Genomic DNA, 17,256 nt, shown 5'->3' with positions numbered 1-17,256 from the left:
ACCATTCAACTCAACAATCTGAAGTTTGCACAAGAGAAAATCAAATATTGCTCATACCTCTTCAGATTTAAAAGAGCAGGAAGCAATGTTTTCCAGTTGCATTTCATAATTAATCTTATACACAATTGATGGTATCTTTATAAGCCTTGAAATAAAACAGAATTCATTTTTTTAATTTCAGCATTAATACTAAAATCACTATGCATCAAGAAATTTTCTCTCTGCTTTGAATATTTCACCTTAATTTCTTTACCTTCCTATAACCTTTTTATGCCACTTATCCTGCAGGGCTTTTTCAGATTTGTGAGCGACAAAAAAGTAGTAACACACAAATGAGATCTAGAAAAGCACAGGATAGCTATGAAAACAGCTCATCCATCATCTCTACATTTTGATTCCAGAGACAGCAATGAAAGGTGTTGTTTCCACACCACTCACCCAGCACACTTAAAAAGGTTTGTTCCATCACTTAGACCACTGAAACTGATTGATTAGCTGCTAGAGAAAAATCAATACAAATATGCTAGAAAACACTAGCTTGTAAATTCATTCTGGCCTCAACAGAGTCCTGGTCACTGCTTGACATGTTTTTCTAGATATCTAAAATGCAACCATGTCAAACCTGAGCCCTCAGCCCCCAGACACTGCCATGCCCAGGAATTTTTAAAGCCTAAATCTCGGCAGAGGTGAGGAAGTAAGGGGGAAGGTTTCCCAGCAGTCGGTTAAAACAGTGATATGATACCCAGAAGTCACCTGGTAAATCTTATACTCATATGCAGAACTGTCCACAAAAATGATAAACACACCAAAGAAGGTAAAAACAGTCAAAGAAAATGTCAAGGCGACTAGGTTCAGTGAGAGAAAAAGCAAAAAAGCCGGGAAATCAAACACACACACAAACACATATGTAAATGGTAAACAAAAATTTCTATTTCAAAACATAAATGATTGTGACTTCAATGCTATCCATTCAAAAGTTAACAAGTTGCCTTTCTCACTTTTCAGCACCTGAATGTATATTTTTAATGCTCTGAAAACCCACTTTGCATTCAGAATGATTTCACAAATCTCTTCTCAATGCTCCCTTACCTTTGGGTTAGCTCTTAGTCTCTTCAAATTCATTAGACTACTAAGAAATACATTATATGAATACAAAATGTTTCATAAATATGCTATTCATAAAGAAATTGTGATCTCACTGCATCGTGACAGGCAACCTGGGTTCTAATCTCCATTCCACAATTTGTTTAGAGTTTTTAAAAAACACTTTGTATTTCTACACAGTCATTAAAAATTTTAATTTAAAGAAAGAAAGCAAATGTAATTTTCAGGATGGGAAATTTAATTTCCACTGACTTTAAATGTAGTGCTAAAATTTAGTGGCAGCATACTTAAACTTTATATTTAACATAGTCTTTCAAAGAGTAATATTTATTCTTCTTTATTCATTATTGGACAGATAATGACATAATGACATAATGAAGAATATATGGGGTTGTGGTTCAAAAAATATTCCTAACACCTGAGTTATGAAAGGAACTAAATATGCAAACACTATAAAACTAAGAAAATGGGCTATTTCTTCTCTTTACCTTCACAATTATTCTTCACAATTTTAAAGTTCCAAGATAGAAATTCAGTAAGACCATTAAAATCCCACTGTCATTTGCAGAAAACAAAAGATAATAAACTAATTCAATGTCTTTAAAATGTGAGCTACAGACTGCTATTTACTATAGTAGAAAGGGATTATAAGGCCATTCTTAGCATGAATTTATTTTTCTAAAATTAAGAAAATGAAAGATAATTGTCAAACTAAATAATTTCTATCTATAGAGACATTTTTCAGAAAACATATTTTGAAAATCTGTCATTTGATTCTAGTCATTAATGTTTGCTGTGGATGTTCCAATATTCTCACTCAAAATTAAGACTTCTCTTTCTGAATTAATTTTAAATTCCTTCAGTTTAAGTAATGTCTAAGGACACAGGCGATTACTTCACATAAGTTATCTCAAATGACACTAAACATCATAGTAATAAGAAGACCATGGCTCAGAGAGGTCATGTGGCTACTAAGCAGCACACCACTGTTTCAAATTCTAACTCTCTTAAGCAAAGAGCATCAAATACTTGATAACTTAAAATTTTCCTAAATACAATGGCTTATCTAGAAAGTTATGACCTCAATATTTTAGTAACAGCACCACATATCAAGCAAATGAGCTCACCAGTCCAAAAACTAGCATTCAGTTTCAACTCTAATTTACAAATAACAAGACAACAGAAAAACCTTACAATACAAACATTCTATGATTGCAAATAGAAAGGCACATACATATCTACTGATGGTGATTATGAAAGTAATACTAAATAAATATTTTCTAATACTTTCTCTAAAAATAGCCACTAAGTCACTCCCAACTTCTGAGATATAGTCTTTGAACCATTCACCTTAATTAGCCCAGCTCACTTGGATGTGTCAATGCTAACTGCCAATCAAAGCCTGACTGAACTAACACACTGTGTCTCTACTGCTCAGAGGGCATTTCTAAAGATAACCAGAGAGCTAAGTTTGTTGGATATGTTCAGAGTATTTCTATAAGCATTTTATAAATACTATGTTCACTCCTTCCTTTCCCGCCCCCAAGTCAGATATAATACATAAATGCATCCGTACTAAGTCATAAAGCAATCATATCAAAGCATTAGTATAGGTTATAGATGAGGATAGATATGAGGGAGCCCAGAGAATACTTTCACTTCCTACATGGTGATTTAACTGTTTTATATTTTTCAAACAAATTTTCAAAGTAAAATGAGAAGATTTTTAAGTTATATGTAGTTGTACTTAGAAATGCATAATGTTGAAAAAGTGCCTCAAAGAAACTAATTTGTATGCCTTCCAATTTGTAGTGTTTGATGGATATATAATATAGTTTTAATATCTCCATTAACCAACACATACATAAAAAAAACAAATACCATGTAAGAATGCCAGAAAAGGCATCATTTCTCAAGTATATTAGGTTTCTGTGCAAATTTTTGCCATTTTTGAAAAATCCTTAGGGTAGTTGTGTTACAAAAGACAATTGCCCAGACATTTTCTTAGATTAGATATCTAGTCTCACCCTAAAACAGAACATTGGCAACAGTCAGTGAGTTGCCTTTCATTTCTTGTTGAATGGAAATAGAAGAGTGGACTGAGCTAAGAATATAAAAATAGAAAAAAATTATTGGGAGGTGTTAACAAATCAACCAAGGTTATATTTCTCTCTGTTTTTAAGAGCATTCCAAATTCATGTTGATAAAAGCTTTACATAGACTAAATAAAGAAATGTGTTTGGAACTCATACTTGCTAGGATTCAGGGTGTGAAGTACTGAACATAGCACTCAAAGTTACTCCCTCAAAGAAAAGCACATTGCCAATAACTATTAACCCACACGATTATGAGACCATGCATTATCTCATGTTGGGTGTAAAAGCACACTGATGTTATATACACATATCATAAATAAAGACAAAAGGGGAAGTTTATGGTTTAAGCAGTTATGTGTCAAACAACACAACTGTGACTCATGTAAAAGATAAGTCTTATTTTGTACAGAGAGATACCTAGACAATCACATTTTCCAGCAAGTGATGAGTCAGAAGTAGCTGACCACTCAAACAGAGAATTGTTCTCTGTAGGGCTCCCTACCAGTACCACTCCTTACTGGCCCAATAGTCCTGTGAATAAGGAAAGCTATCTTTATTGGATGATAGTAAAATCTACCTTCTCCTTCCAAGACTCTGGGAAAACTTTATTAGCTCAATTTTCTAAGGGTCCAGAAATGACCAAAGAAAGGGGTAGAAATCTTAAAAAGTGTATCACTCAGTTCACAAAAGCCTTAACACACATCAAAAGGTCATGGATTTCATTTTTATTTTTTGTCTTTTCCATGGAATCTACAATAGGTGATAAAATTCAAATCATGTCACTTACCTTAGAGTCATAAAAAAATGAAAGAGTGGCTAGTAATGTGAATATTATAACTTGATTGAATCTATCAGATAAGCTGAAATATTTGTAAACTCTTCAGAAAGCTAAAAAAATCATGTATGTAAGTAAAACAAATTAGAAGACTACTACAATTTATTGAGAAGACTAAACTGGTACATAATTATAGACACTCTTACCTTGAAAAGACTGTTTGGCTCTGTCTACTAGTTCATCAATTGGATAACTGGCCAAGTTTCCTCTGGCGTGTTTAGTTTTGCAGTAGGTACAGGCATTGAGACACCTGTTCAAATGACAGCAATAAGTAAAACTGAAATTTTAAAGACAGTGTACACTTAACACAAAGAAAACACACCAAAGTGCTATTTTAGTAACATTTGCAGTTTATATAAGAGATATAAGAAACAAATATCTACCATACTTCATATTTATGTTATTTCTACCAGGCACAGAAATTTCCAATTATGTTTCAACCATTCAAAAATGATTGTACAGCCCAGCTGGCATGGCTCAGTGGTTGAGCATCGACCTATGAACAAGAGGTCATGGTTCAATTCCTGGGTTGCGGGCTTGACCTCCAGTGTGGGGCGTGCAGGAGGCAGCTGATTAATGATTCTCTCTCATCATTGATGTTTCTATTTATCTCTCCTTCTCCCTGTCTGAAATCAATAAAAAAAAATTTTTTTAAGAATAATTGTACAAATCACATAATATTACCTTCAAATGCAAATATCCATGTGGAACAAAGTTTACAATGATTACTCAAAAGAAATTCAAGATCCACACTGTTTGTAAACCACTGACATTTCTTTGGCCATTGTAACATTAAAATTTTAGTATCCCCTAAATATGCCATATTAATTGGAAATGAAAAAGCATATGCATTTAACTTTTAAGTGACATAATAATGAAGTCAACACAGCATTTTCATAAAAAATACATTCTTGGAAATTTTCACCTATTTTTCACTGTTTGAAATCAGAAAGAAATATTTAAACATGTCCAATGTTTAGTTTTTCTCACTTTGAAATTTTAAAGCATTTGTAAAATGATCTTTTAAAACTTTGTTATTCATTATAGCAATTATTTACCATGTCTAAAGATTATTGAAAAATACTTCTATTTTTTAATTTTTCAAAACTAATGTTGTCATTCTACTTTTATTTACTTTTTAATTAATTAAATTTATCAACCTAGAGCAACTGAATCACTGATGAGATTTGTGTGGCTTTTTGTTCAATGTTGAGCCTTATTTTGTTTTTGTTTTTAATCCTCATCAAAGGATATGTTTTTATTTAATTGAGAGAGAGAGGAAGGGAGAGAAAGAGACAGAGGAACATCAGTATGAGAGAGAAACTTCAATCAATTGCCTCCCATACTGCCCTGACCTGGGATCGAGCCTGAAACCTTTTTCGTATATGGGATGATGCTCCAACCAACTAACTCAGTTGACTAGAACTTGAGCCTTATCTTTTTTACATAGGTCTATCTTCTATCCTATATAATAAAAGCCTAATATGCTAAGTGTCAGTTCAACCAATCAAAGCTTAATATGCTAATGATATGCTAAGGCCACTCAACCGCTCGCTATGATGTGCACTGACCACCAGAGGGCAGACAGTTAACCGGTCGACCAGTTGCTATGACATGCACTGACCACCAGGGGGAAGACAGTCAACCAGTAGGTTAGCTTGCTGCTGGGGTCCAGCTGACTGGGACTGAGCGAGATGGGCCAAAGACACCCTGGAGCCCTCCCACAGTCCCTCTCCGGCTGGCCGACCTCCCGCGTCCCTCCCCGGCCCCAATCGTACACTGGTGGGGTCCCTAGGCCTGGCGTGTGCCCTCTCACAATTCAGGACCCCTCACAGGATGTCAGAGAGCTGGTTTCAACCCAATCCCGCAGGCCAGGCCGAGGGACCCCACTGGTGGACGAATTTGTGCACTGGGCCTCTAGTATATATATAAAAGGCTAATATGCAAAGTGTCCCCTCAGGAGTTCGACCGAGAGAACAGGAATTCGATCGCTCGCTATGATGTGCGCCGACGACCAGGGGGCAGCACGGAATATGGTGGGTAACCAGCAGCGGCAATGGGACATTGAGAGAGTGAGGGAAGGACGAGGCAGGGAGGCGGGGGAAACCGCGCGGTGGTGGTGCACAGGTGCCAAGGAAAGAAGTGGGGAGGTGGAGAACTTGGTAGGCCCTGATCACCAGCCATGCCTAGGGACCCTACCCATGCACAAATTCCGTGCACCGGGCCTCTAGTTTTATTATAAGTGCTTCTTTTATCTTATAATAAGAAAACTTATTTAAATGATATTTTTAAATTACAAGAGTAAAACCAAACTTTTAGTTTTTAAAATACTAAATCAAAAGAATATATGTTCACTGTAGTATTATTTACAACTAGCGTTCCCGTTGCAGGAAAAATCCTGCAATAGGGTTTCCTGCTGCACTCTACCCCACCCTGCCTGCTCTCCTCCCTTGTCCCCCGCCCTGCGATCTCCGCCAGCCCCCCTGCTTTTCTAACTTCTCCGCCAGCCCGCTCTCCTTCCTTCTCCCCTGGCCCCGCCTCTGCTCCTCCCTTCTCCCCTGGCCCCGCCTCCGCTCCTCCCTTCTCCCCCGGCCCCTCCCCTTCTCCCCCGGCCCCGCCTGCTCAACTTCCTTCTCCCCCGGCCCCGCCTCCGCTCCTCCCTTCTCCTCCCTCCCCCCCCCCCCCGGCTTGCTTGCTTCTCTGCAGCTTTGCTCCCTTCTGCAGCTCTTGGCTTCTTTCTACGCTGTCACGATATGCAAATTAGCCGCCATCTTTGTTGGGATAATTTGCATATCCGTCCTGATTGGCTGGTGGGCGTGGCTTGGCTGGTGGGCGTGGCTTGGGCGTAGCGAAGGTGCGGTCAATTTGCATATTTGTCTATTATTAGATTAGATAGTCAAAATATGGAAATAACCTAAGTGTCCATAGATGGATGCATGGATAAAGAAAAAATATGTGGTGTATTTATATATATACAATGGAATATTATTGAGCCATAAAAAATAAGAAAATCCTGCCATTTGTGACAACATGGAAGGACCTCAAGAGCATTATGCTCAGTGAAGTAATTCAGATAGACAAAGATAAATACTATATAATCTTTCTTACATGTGAAATTTTAAAAACCTTATAGAAATAGAGAACAGATTAGTGGTAGCCAGAGGGTGAAATTTATGGGGGGTGGGCAAATGGGTGAAGTTGGTCTAAAGGTACAAATTTCCACTTACAAGATAAATAAGTTCTGGGATGTAACCTATAGTATGGTAACTATGATTATCAATACCATATTATATTTGAAAGGTGCTAAGAGATCTTAAAAATTCTTATCATAAGGGGAAAAATTGTAAGTATATAGGGTGATAGACGTTAACTAAACTTATTGTGGTAAACATTGCACAACATATACATATCTCAAATCATAATTTTGTACATCTTAAACTTATGCAATGTTATATGTCAACTATATCTCTGTAGAACTAGGGGTGGGAGTGAAAGAAGCTTGCTCAAGGCCTATAACTCAAATCTCAAGAGCTGAAATTCAAACCTGAACCTATCAAATTTCAAATTCCATTCTGTTTTCATACTAAGCTGCCTCCCCAGAATTAATGTGTATCAAACATCCTATCTACATACAAATGTAGATAAGATATAACCATAAGATAAGCAATCATCTGACATGAGATATAACATAACACAGCATATTTATTCAAAGATACGGCCAATACTTATCATTCTATGTATGAAGCTATTTGTTTAAAACATGTATTTCTCTCTTTTATTCTTTGGAAATTTAAGACTAGGCTTCTTCTCTATCGGCTGGCCCAAACCAGTTATTCTAACCTTGCTGTTCACAAGTTCTGGTTTTCATCCTCCTGCTGGCTCTTTGGTAAATTATATCACCTTGTTTGGCTTGCCATGTTTCTAAAATTCTATCCCTCAGGTTCTCAAAGCTGACTGCTCTCTCTGCCCTTCTCCTCACCTCAAGTGGCTCTGTGATCTACTGAATGCAGCAGACCCCACCATTCATTCACCTGTGATTCCCCATTGTGATTGGCATTCACTCAAGTTACCTCAGCACCCATCCAGGGAATCTCTTGATACTACGTACTTGGCTAGGTCTCCTAATTCCTAATGGAGAGCTCCATAAGTTAGGTGGACAATAGAAACCACTCCCATTTCTGACTTGGGCTATTTCTTAAACATAACTGTCTTAGGAGACATCAGCCTGGAGAAGGGGAAAGAAATAGAAAGAGAAGGGAAGCAAATTGTAATAAATGAATTAACGCATGCAAAGCACTTAGAATATAGTCTGCACCTAGTAAGTGATCAGTAGATGCTGTCCAATAGTTGGTTAATGTGACTGTTCTAAACAATTCTGTAAGGAAGTAATTATACAGTATCATGTTCCAGGTGTACTTAACTTTATAAAACAGATGTGTTACTGATAGTTTGGCTGAAATCAACTGTGGAAAACAAATCATATTTTCCTACTGGCTCGCTTAATAAAGTGGAAATATATCCCCCATGGAAAATCACTCATGAAAATGTACTAAAAAGTTTAAATAAAACAAAGTGATACTCGAAAACATTTATAATAATGAAAATAAGCCACTAAGTATAAATATTACATTAAGAATTCAAAATATTCTTTACTAAACTGTTCCCTTGTGGTTAATTAGGGTTGTTGATATGATATGTTTTTGAAGTTCTAAACTATTGTATAAAATGAGTTCATCCTTACTTGCAGTTATCAAAATATTTTATATTATTTCAATAAAGTAAAAATTTCTAAAAAGTAAGATTCTTTAAGCATGTTAAAATAGCACTAACCAAGCATTAAATCTGCTATGTCTTATGTTTAAAAAGGAAAGAGATTTGTTGTAATCCAAAGTTATATGCAGTACAAAATCAGAAAAGAGTAAGTTTTTTTGATGCTATTTGGTTTAAAAATTTCTTCTCAATCACTAAAAATAATGATGACCAATCATTTCAACATGACAAGCCTTCACTAAAATAAAGAGATTCACCACAGAAACCACCACAGAGAGTTTCAGTTATCTGTAAACAATTAAATAATTGTCTACGAGTAACACTGAGCCAGTTTCTTCAACCGTCAGAAAACAAAAGATCTTTGAAGGTAGACTGTTGAAAGTCAAAACCAAAAAAGAGAATGGCTGTTGAAGTGCAAGGAAGATGCAAAACCCTGAACTGCCTTAGAGTGCTCTGACGGAAGAATAAAGCTAGTGCACCACTCTAATCTTTGCACTGGTGATTATATGGCCACAGGCCAAGAAATAACTGAAAACCTCAAAAGCAGAGGCAGATTAGGCATTCGATTTAGAAATTTAACTCTGGAACTTTAAAAAGCATCTGTGGTAGAATATTTTTAAATTACAGAAACTAAACAAATAAAATAACAATGAATTTTCACAAATTAAAATATTTCAAAGGGTTCAAATGCATAATACATATAAACTTAGTAACTAACTGAACCACAGAAAACAAATGAAAACAAAGTTTTAATAAATTCAGTTGTGTGTTTTTCTTTTAAAGAGCATCTTCAGATATCACAAGTTTTAGAATAATTTAAAAATCACAATTAAGCTTTTAAAAATTCACCAATACTGATTTTTTTTTTTTTACAGGAGAAAAAAGCCCGATTAGTGTACCAGTGAATTCTACTGAGCATATAGAGAAAAACAAATTCTAAACATTCTCACACTTTTACAAAAGTTGAAGAGGAAGAAATACTTCGTAACGCATTCTATGAAGGAAGAATTACCTTAATACCAAAGTCAGATAAAGAAACTGCAAGTACAGACCAATACCTCTTATGAATACTGATTTGAAAATCCTCAACAAAATACTAACAAAAAGAATGCAGAAGCATATTAAAAGAATCAGACACCAAGACCAAGTGAGATGTACTCTTGGCATGCAAGAATGGTTCAAAGTTCAAAAACTGATCAATGCAATATGCCACATCAACAGATTGAAAAAAAGTAACACATGATCATATTAATGCAGAAAAAGAATTTGACAAAATTCAACAGCCTTTCAGTATAAAAATAATCAAACTAGAAATAGAAATAAACATTCTCAACTTAATAAAAGCAATATATAAAAAACCCATAGTGAACATCATACTCAATGATAAATGACTGAAGGTTTTTCCTCTAAGATCAGGAACAAAGCAAAGATGCCAACTTTCACCACTTCTACTCAACATAGTACTGGAAATTCTAGCCTGAGTAATTAGAAATAAAAAGAAACAAAATGCATTTAAATTAAAAAGACTTAAACTTATCTCTTTGCAAATGATATGCTCTTATATGTAGAAAAACCCATAATTATTTTTATAAAACCTGTTAGTATAAATGAATTCAGCAAAGTAGCAATATACAGAGTAAATACACACACACACACACACACACACACACACACACACACACACACACACACACATTTGCATTTCTATTCACAAACAATGAAATACATATAAAAAGAAAGTCACAAAAGCAATTCCATTTAAAATAGCATTAAAAAGAATATAGTGCTTAGAAATTAACAATCAAAGAGGTGAAAATCTTATACAATAAAAACTACAAAGCACTGCTGGAAGAAATTGACATTGATGATAGCATAAATACATGGAAACACATCCCATATTCAATGATTGAGAGACAATATTGTTAATCTATAAATCCTTGTGATACAAATTCCAATGTTTCCTGAAGAAATGGAAAAGTACATCCTAAAATTCATATAAAATTTGAAGAGACCCAAATAGCCAAAACAATATTAGAAAACAAAACAAAACTAGAGAACTTGCATTTCCTGACTTCAATGCTTTCTATAAAGGTACATTAATCAAAACAGTGTGATAATAGCCTAAACAGACATATAAGTCAATGGAATAAAATGGAGAGGCCTGAAATAAACCTTCAAGTACATGGTCAAATGACTTTTGACAAGGGTGCCAAGATCATTTAATGAGATAAGGAGAGTCTTTTTAATAAATGATGCTGGAAAAACTGTATATTCACATGTAAAAGACTAAAATTTGACCCTTATCTAACACCATATACAAAAATTAACTCAAAATGGATCAAGAATCTATATGTAAGATCTAAAATAACAAAATTCTTAGAAAAAAATATAGGATAAAATTTTCATGACACTGGACTTGGAACAGGAAACAAAAGGAAAAACAGGTATACTGGACTTCAGGAAAATTTTTAAGTTTTTTACACCAAAAGAAACTATAAAACACAGTAAAAAGGCAACCCACAGAATCAGAGCTAATGTTTGCAAATCATATTATCTGATAAGGAATGATATCGAGAATAAACAGAGAACTCCAAAACGCACCAACAAAAAAAACAAATAATCAGACTCAAAAATGGGCCAAAGACTTGAATAGACATTTCTCTAAAGAAGATATATGAATAGTCATATGCACATGAAAACATACACAACAGCACTAATAATTAAGGAAATACAAATCAAAACTACAATTAGGTATCACCTCATACCTATTAGGGTGGCGAGTATCAAAAAACAAACTAAGTCCTGGCTGGTGTGTCTATGTGGTTAGAGCACTGGCCCAAGCACCAAGGGTTCTGGGTTCGATTCCAGGTCAAGGGCACATACCTGGGTTGCAGGTTTGATCCTTGCCCCAGTTGGGACGTGTGCAGGAGGCAACCAATGGATTTCTCTCTTTCTCTCTCTCTCTCTCTCTCTCTCTCTCTCTCTCTCTCTCTCTCTCTCTCTCTCTCTCTCTCTCTCTCCCCTGCCCTTCCACTCTCTCTAAAAAATCAATGGAAACATTTTCCTTGGGTGAGGATTAACACACACACACAACAGAAGAATTGGCGAATGTGTGGAGAAACTGGAACCCTTGTGCAGTGCTGGCGGGACTATAAAATGGTAAAGCAGCTGTGGAAAATAGTATGGTGCTTCCTCAAGAAATTAAAAGTAAAATTACCATATGATCCAGCTATTCAACTTCTTGGTATATAACCTAAAGAATTGAAAGCAGAGTCTTTAAGAGATTTGTGTAGTCATATTCATAGCAACAGTAGCAACAGCTCTGTGTATTCTTGATATCATTCCTTATCAGATAATATGATTTTAGCATTAGCTAAAATGTGGAATCAATCCAAGTGTCTATTGATGAATGAATGGATAAGCAAAACCATTGGAATATCATTACACCATTAAAATGAAGGAAATTCTGCAATATACTACTTTGGAACTTTGAGGATATTGTGCTAAGTGAAATACACCAATCATGAAAAGACAAAGACTCTGTGTTCCCATTTCTGTGAGGTATCTGGAGTCGTCCAATTCAGAGACAGAAAATAGAATGATGGCTGCCAGGGCCTTGAGGGAGGGACAAATGGGAAGTCATTGTTTAATGGGTATAAAGTTTCAGTTTTACAAGATGAAAAGACTCATGGAATGGATGTTAGTGATGGTTGCACAACAATGTAAATGTACTGTATTTATTCATTCATCCATTCATTCCCTTATTTATTTTTAATATATTTTTATTGATTTCACAGAGGAAGGGAGAGGGAGAGAGAGAAACATCAATGATGAGAGAGAATCATTGATTGGCTGCCTCCTGCACACCCCCCAATGGGGACTGAGCCCACAACCCAGGCATGTGCCTTGACTGGAATCAAACCTGGGACCCTTTAGTCTGCAGGCTGATGCTCTACCCACTAAGCCAAACCAACTAGGGCTAAATGTACTGTATTTAATACCCCTGAACTGTATACATACAAATGGTTAAGATGGCAACTTTTGTTATGTGTGTTTTACCAAAAATTTTTAAAGTGAGAAAAGATCTATAATAATAAAAGGGTAATATGCTAATTAGACCGGACAACTTCTGGATGTCATTCCGGACGTCCTTCTTTTTTTTTTTTTTCTTTAAATTTCTTTATTGATTAAGGTGTCACATATTTGTCCTCATCCCCCCAATCCCATCCCACACCCCTCCCCTTGGATGCCCCAACCCTCTGTTGAACTTAAGCATTGGTTAGGCTCATATGCATGCACACAAGACCTTTGGTTGATCTCTCCCCCCTCCCCCCCACCCTCCCCTATCCTCCCTCTGAGGCCCGATAGTCTGATCGATGCCTCCTTGTTTCTGGTTCTGTTCTTGTTCATCAGTCTATGTTGTTCATCATTTCCCCTAGATGAGCGAAATCATGTGTCACTATAGATATACTTAAAGAATTGAATGTGCGACGAGCAATAATAGTTATGCTGACAGGCAAATGAATCAGTCTGTAGTGAGTTTCTTTCTGGACCAACAGTTCTTTTGAGACCCAATATCAATGTCCACCGGTTCCCTATGAGTACATGTCGGCGCTGACCCCTCAGCTCTGGATGGTGGACAAATGGTGGTAATGCAGGTCCGACTCCCTCTGGTTTGGTCTCGGCTGGACCCAGGGGCACTGCTTCACCCGGCTCCAGGGGCCCACGGCCTCACCTGGACCCGGGGCACTGCTTCACCCGGCTCCAGGGGCCCGCGGCCTCGCCCGGACCCGGGGCCCAGGGCTCACCCGGCTCCAGGGGCCCAGGGCTCACCCGGCTCCAGGGGCCGGCGGCCTCGCCCGGACCCGGGGCCCAGGGCTCACCCGGCTCCAGGGGCCGGCGGCCTCGCCCGGACCCGGGGCCCAGGGCTCACCCGGCTCCAGGGGCCGGCGGCCTCGCCCGGACCCGGGGCCCAGGGCTCACCCGGCTCCAGGGGCCCGCGGCCTCGCCCGGACCCGGGGCCCAGGGCTCACCCGGCTCCAGGGGCCCGCGGCCTCGCCCGGACCCGGGGCCCAGGGCTCACCCGGCTCCAGGGGCCCGCGGCCTCGCCCGGACCCGGGGCCCAGGGCTCACCCGGCTCCAGGGGCCCGCGGCCTCGCCCGGACCCGGGGCCCAGGGCTCACCCGGCTCCAGGGGCCCGCGGCCTCGCCCGGACCCGGGGCCCAGGGCTCACCCGGCTCCAGGGGCCCGCGGCCTCGCCCGGACCCGGGGCCCAGGGCTCACCCGGCTCCAGGGGCCCGCGGCCTCGCCCGGACCCGGGGCCCAGGGCTCACCCGGCTCCAGGGGCGCACGGCCTCGCCCAGACCCGGGGCCCAGGGCTCACCCGGATCCAGGGGCGCACGGCCTCGCCCAGACCCAGGATTCAGCCTCTCCCGGACCCAGGGGCGCACGGCCTCGCCCGGACCCAGGATTCAGCCTCACCCGGACCCAGGGGCACGTGGCCTCGCCCGGACCCAGGATTCAGCCTCACCCGGACCCAGGGGCACGTGGCCTCGCCCGGACCCAGGGGCACGTGGCCTCACCCGGACCCGGGGCCCAGCCCCACCCCGACCCAGTTCCCAGCCTCACCCAGACCCAGGGGCACGCGGCTTCACCCGGATCCAGGACCCAGCGGGGTTTCGTCTTCTTGATCCCATTTCCTGTTGGTCAATTCCATCTCAGTAATTCCTTCGGCCATTTTCTCAGAGCTCCAGGGCAGCCGCCGCAGAACTCGTTGGGCGGCGGGCTCGGCGAAGCTCCGGTGTGCCCGGTGCGCGGCAGCGGGCTGGTCCGGGGTGGCTGCGTCGGCCCTTGGGTCTGCAGCGGTGGCCAGTCACCGAGCGTGCGCACCTGGCCGCTTCCGGGGCGTTGAGATTCTTGAAGGACTCGGAGGTCAGCAAGCGCGGAGTCTCCCACCCCATGACTCCCAGGGGCTCGTCTGTCCGTGCTCGGCAGCGAGTGGGGCCTTCCCCTCAGCCGGAGACCGCTGGGGGAACTGCGCCGAGCACGTTCCAGGCCGCCACTGTGTCGTCTGAGCCGTAGTTCTTAAAGTGTGATCTTTGGGTCGCCGGCATCAGCATCATCCCGAGTACCCCTCTCTTTTATTCTAGTTGTAGAGCGTCTGCTCAGTCAGCCCTCTGGTGGTTCTGGATGGTGTCTGCTCCGCTCTCCCGTCGTAGACTCAAAATTGTTGTGGTGGGCAGCAATCAGGCTTCCGCCCTATGCCTCCGTCTTGGTCTTCCTTTGTATAGTTAAGTCTTGATTGTTGTTGGTGTCGCTGGGAGGAATTGTCCTCCAGGCCAATTGGCCGTGCAGATCCTCTGTGTCTATAAAGGAAGAGTTGCTGTGTAGGAGACAGATTTATGGGCAGGGTCTTGGTGCAGCAAGGCTTTGGCGCTCATTGATTCTGCCTCTGGAATGTGTCCTTTATGCGAGTGGTTGAAATCTGGTGTCATCTCACACCGACCACTAGATGCCCTCGTTTCTGGGTCTCCAATGGTGTGTAGGTCAGCTACTACCTGAGACCACTCAGCAGGACTTACGGCAAAAACTGCAGTTTCCTCCTCCTGTCTGAGCGTCCCTAGAGCAGTCCGACTAGACCCGCAGTTTATCTGGTCAAGCTGCCATAGGGCAGGCCACCCACATGCAAAAGCCGTTGCTTGGAGCCCAGGTGTGCCTGCAAGACGTGCGGGGCGGGTCTGCAAAACGAGCGGGGCGGGTCCCAGGGCGGGGCGGGTCTCAGGGCGGGGCGGGGCCTCAGGGCGCCACCAGGCCATGGCGAGGCGGACCGCACTGGCTGCAAGTCTGCTTTTTCTGTTTTCCACGTTTCCAAGCCCCCTCATTCCGCACTCCAGCGCAGCAAACACTGATTGCTGGGCGCACCTCCACAAGGAAGTCACTCCCACTCTCCGACAGGAAGGCCGAGAGTCCAGCCTCTTCCCGCAGGCGTCTGGGGAGCTAATCTCCCCTAGGGTTGGAACAAAAGCCACAAGTCCCTTCCCCCAACCCACGCGCCTCCGCACCTCAGCTTCTCCAGAGTTCGCTCTTTCCTCTTCTCTCTTAGCTGTAAATCCACCATTCAGCCAGCTCTCCTGTGGTTCTGGGTGGCAGACGCTCTGTGCGCGGCGAAGTTCCTTTGTTTAACTTTGAAATTGTTGTGCGCGAAGTTCCTTTGTTTCACTTCGCTGCCTTCTTAGTTTTCCTCTCTCAAAATGGCTAGAGGACTTGAGTGTAAGACAGGAAGTCTTAAGAATCCTCTAAGTCGGTGTTGGCGGTCTCCGGGGCCCCGAGGATCTCAGTGGGGAGCTGGGCCAGGTCGGTGACGCGGGTGGGCCCGTCTCGCAGAAAGATGGTCTCTTCCTTCACCGAGAGCCGCTGCGCCAAGTCCGCGGTCGCCGCCATAGCAGCTGCCGCGGCGCCCACGAGCTCATGGCCCCGGCTGCGGTACTGGCTGAGAGGAGCCGCCGCCCGGTCTGGGGAGACGCGAGCAGGAGTCGCCGCGCTCACCAGTCCATCTTTTAGTTGTTTTTCCAAAACTGCCATGCGAGGCAGCAGATCAGCCGTTCACCTCCGCCGCCATCTTGGCTTCCACGATCTTCCTCACAAAACTCTTGAGTACACTCGTGGTGGCACGTGGCAGGTGCTCAGTGAGTAGAAGCTGTCTCCCTTGCATAGCTAAGGTAGTCCCGGACGTCCTTCTTGATGAAGCTGGGGCCAGAAGGAAGCCAGCCCAGGTCCTGGGTGCCTGCAGGCGGCCCAAGGGAAGCAGCCAGAGGAGAGAAGGCCTAATCTTGCATGAATTTTCGTGCATTGGGCCTCTAGTAATACATAACTATGTATGTGCTTAATATTCTTAGTAGATTACAATTTACTTAAAGAACAGGCATACATCTTACTATCTGCTGTAGCGTCTAACACAGTGCCTTATATACTACTAAAATAACAATAAATACTCAAAGTTATTAGTGATTTCAGAATAGACCAGAGAAGACATCAAGACAATACTTGGTTAGAGAGCCAGGAGCAGTTATAATTGTATTTTCTTGTGGGAAAAATCCAGTAAGATACGATGAGATAGGGAAAGGGAAGTCAGGAATGAAGAAGGCACAGGGCAATAATATGGATCTGCCAGGCAAAAGGATCAGTACTCTTGTCTTCCAGGCAGCTGGAAATAGGAAACTAAAGCTAAAAAACTAAAACTATAAAGCCAGGGACCTTACACAGGATATACACATAATACAGTGTGTACACCATGCCAAGTGGACTACCCAACAAGAGAAATCAAAGGACCATAGTATCCATCAAGAACATCCATTTTTATTATAACTGTCTGTACTTTTTCCATCAGTAGTTCCCAGACTCTAAGATGTCAAAGAGCAATAATTTAAAATGCACATACTTAAAACTGATCAC

General features: G+C 41.5%; 1 protein-coding gene across 5 annotated transcripts in view; it reads right to left on the bottom strand.

Moving 5' to 3' along the window:
• Window positions 1-17,256, bottom strand: part of CDKAL1 (CDKAL1 threonylcarbamoyladenosine tRNA methylthiotransferase) — a gene marked incomplete at its 5' end in the record, with an annotated part of 659,036 nt that overhangs the window by 349,448 nt on the left and 292,332 nt on the right. For all 5 annotated transcript variants that reach the window (XM_079776595.1, XM_079776597.1, XM_079776596.1 and 2 more), the window contains one exon: window positions 4,182-4,285. In XM_079776595.1, the coding sequence (XP_079632721.1) occupies window positions 4,182-4,285 (104 nt within the window). The remainder of the gene's footprint in view (window positions 1-4,181; window positions 4,286-17,256) is intronic.

The sequence above is a fragment of the Cnephaeus nilssonii genome, assembly GCF_951640355.1.
Source record: "Cnephaeus nilssonii genome assembly, chromosome: 7".
Lineage (NCBI taxonomy): Eukaryota > Metazoa > Chordata > Mammalia > Chiroptera > Vespertilionidae > Cnephaeus > Cnephaeus nilssonii.
This window is presented reverse-complemented; position numbering and strand designations above follow the sequence as displayed.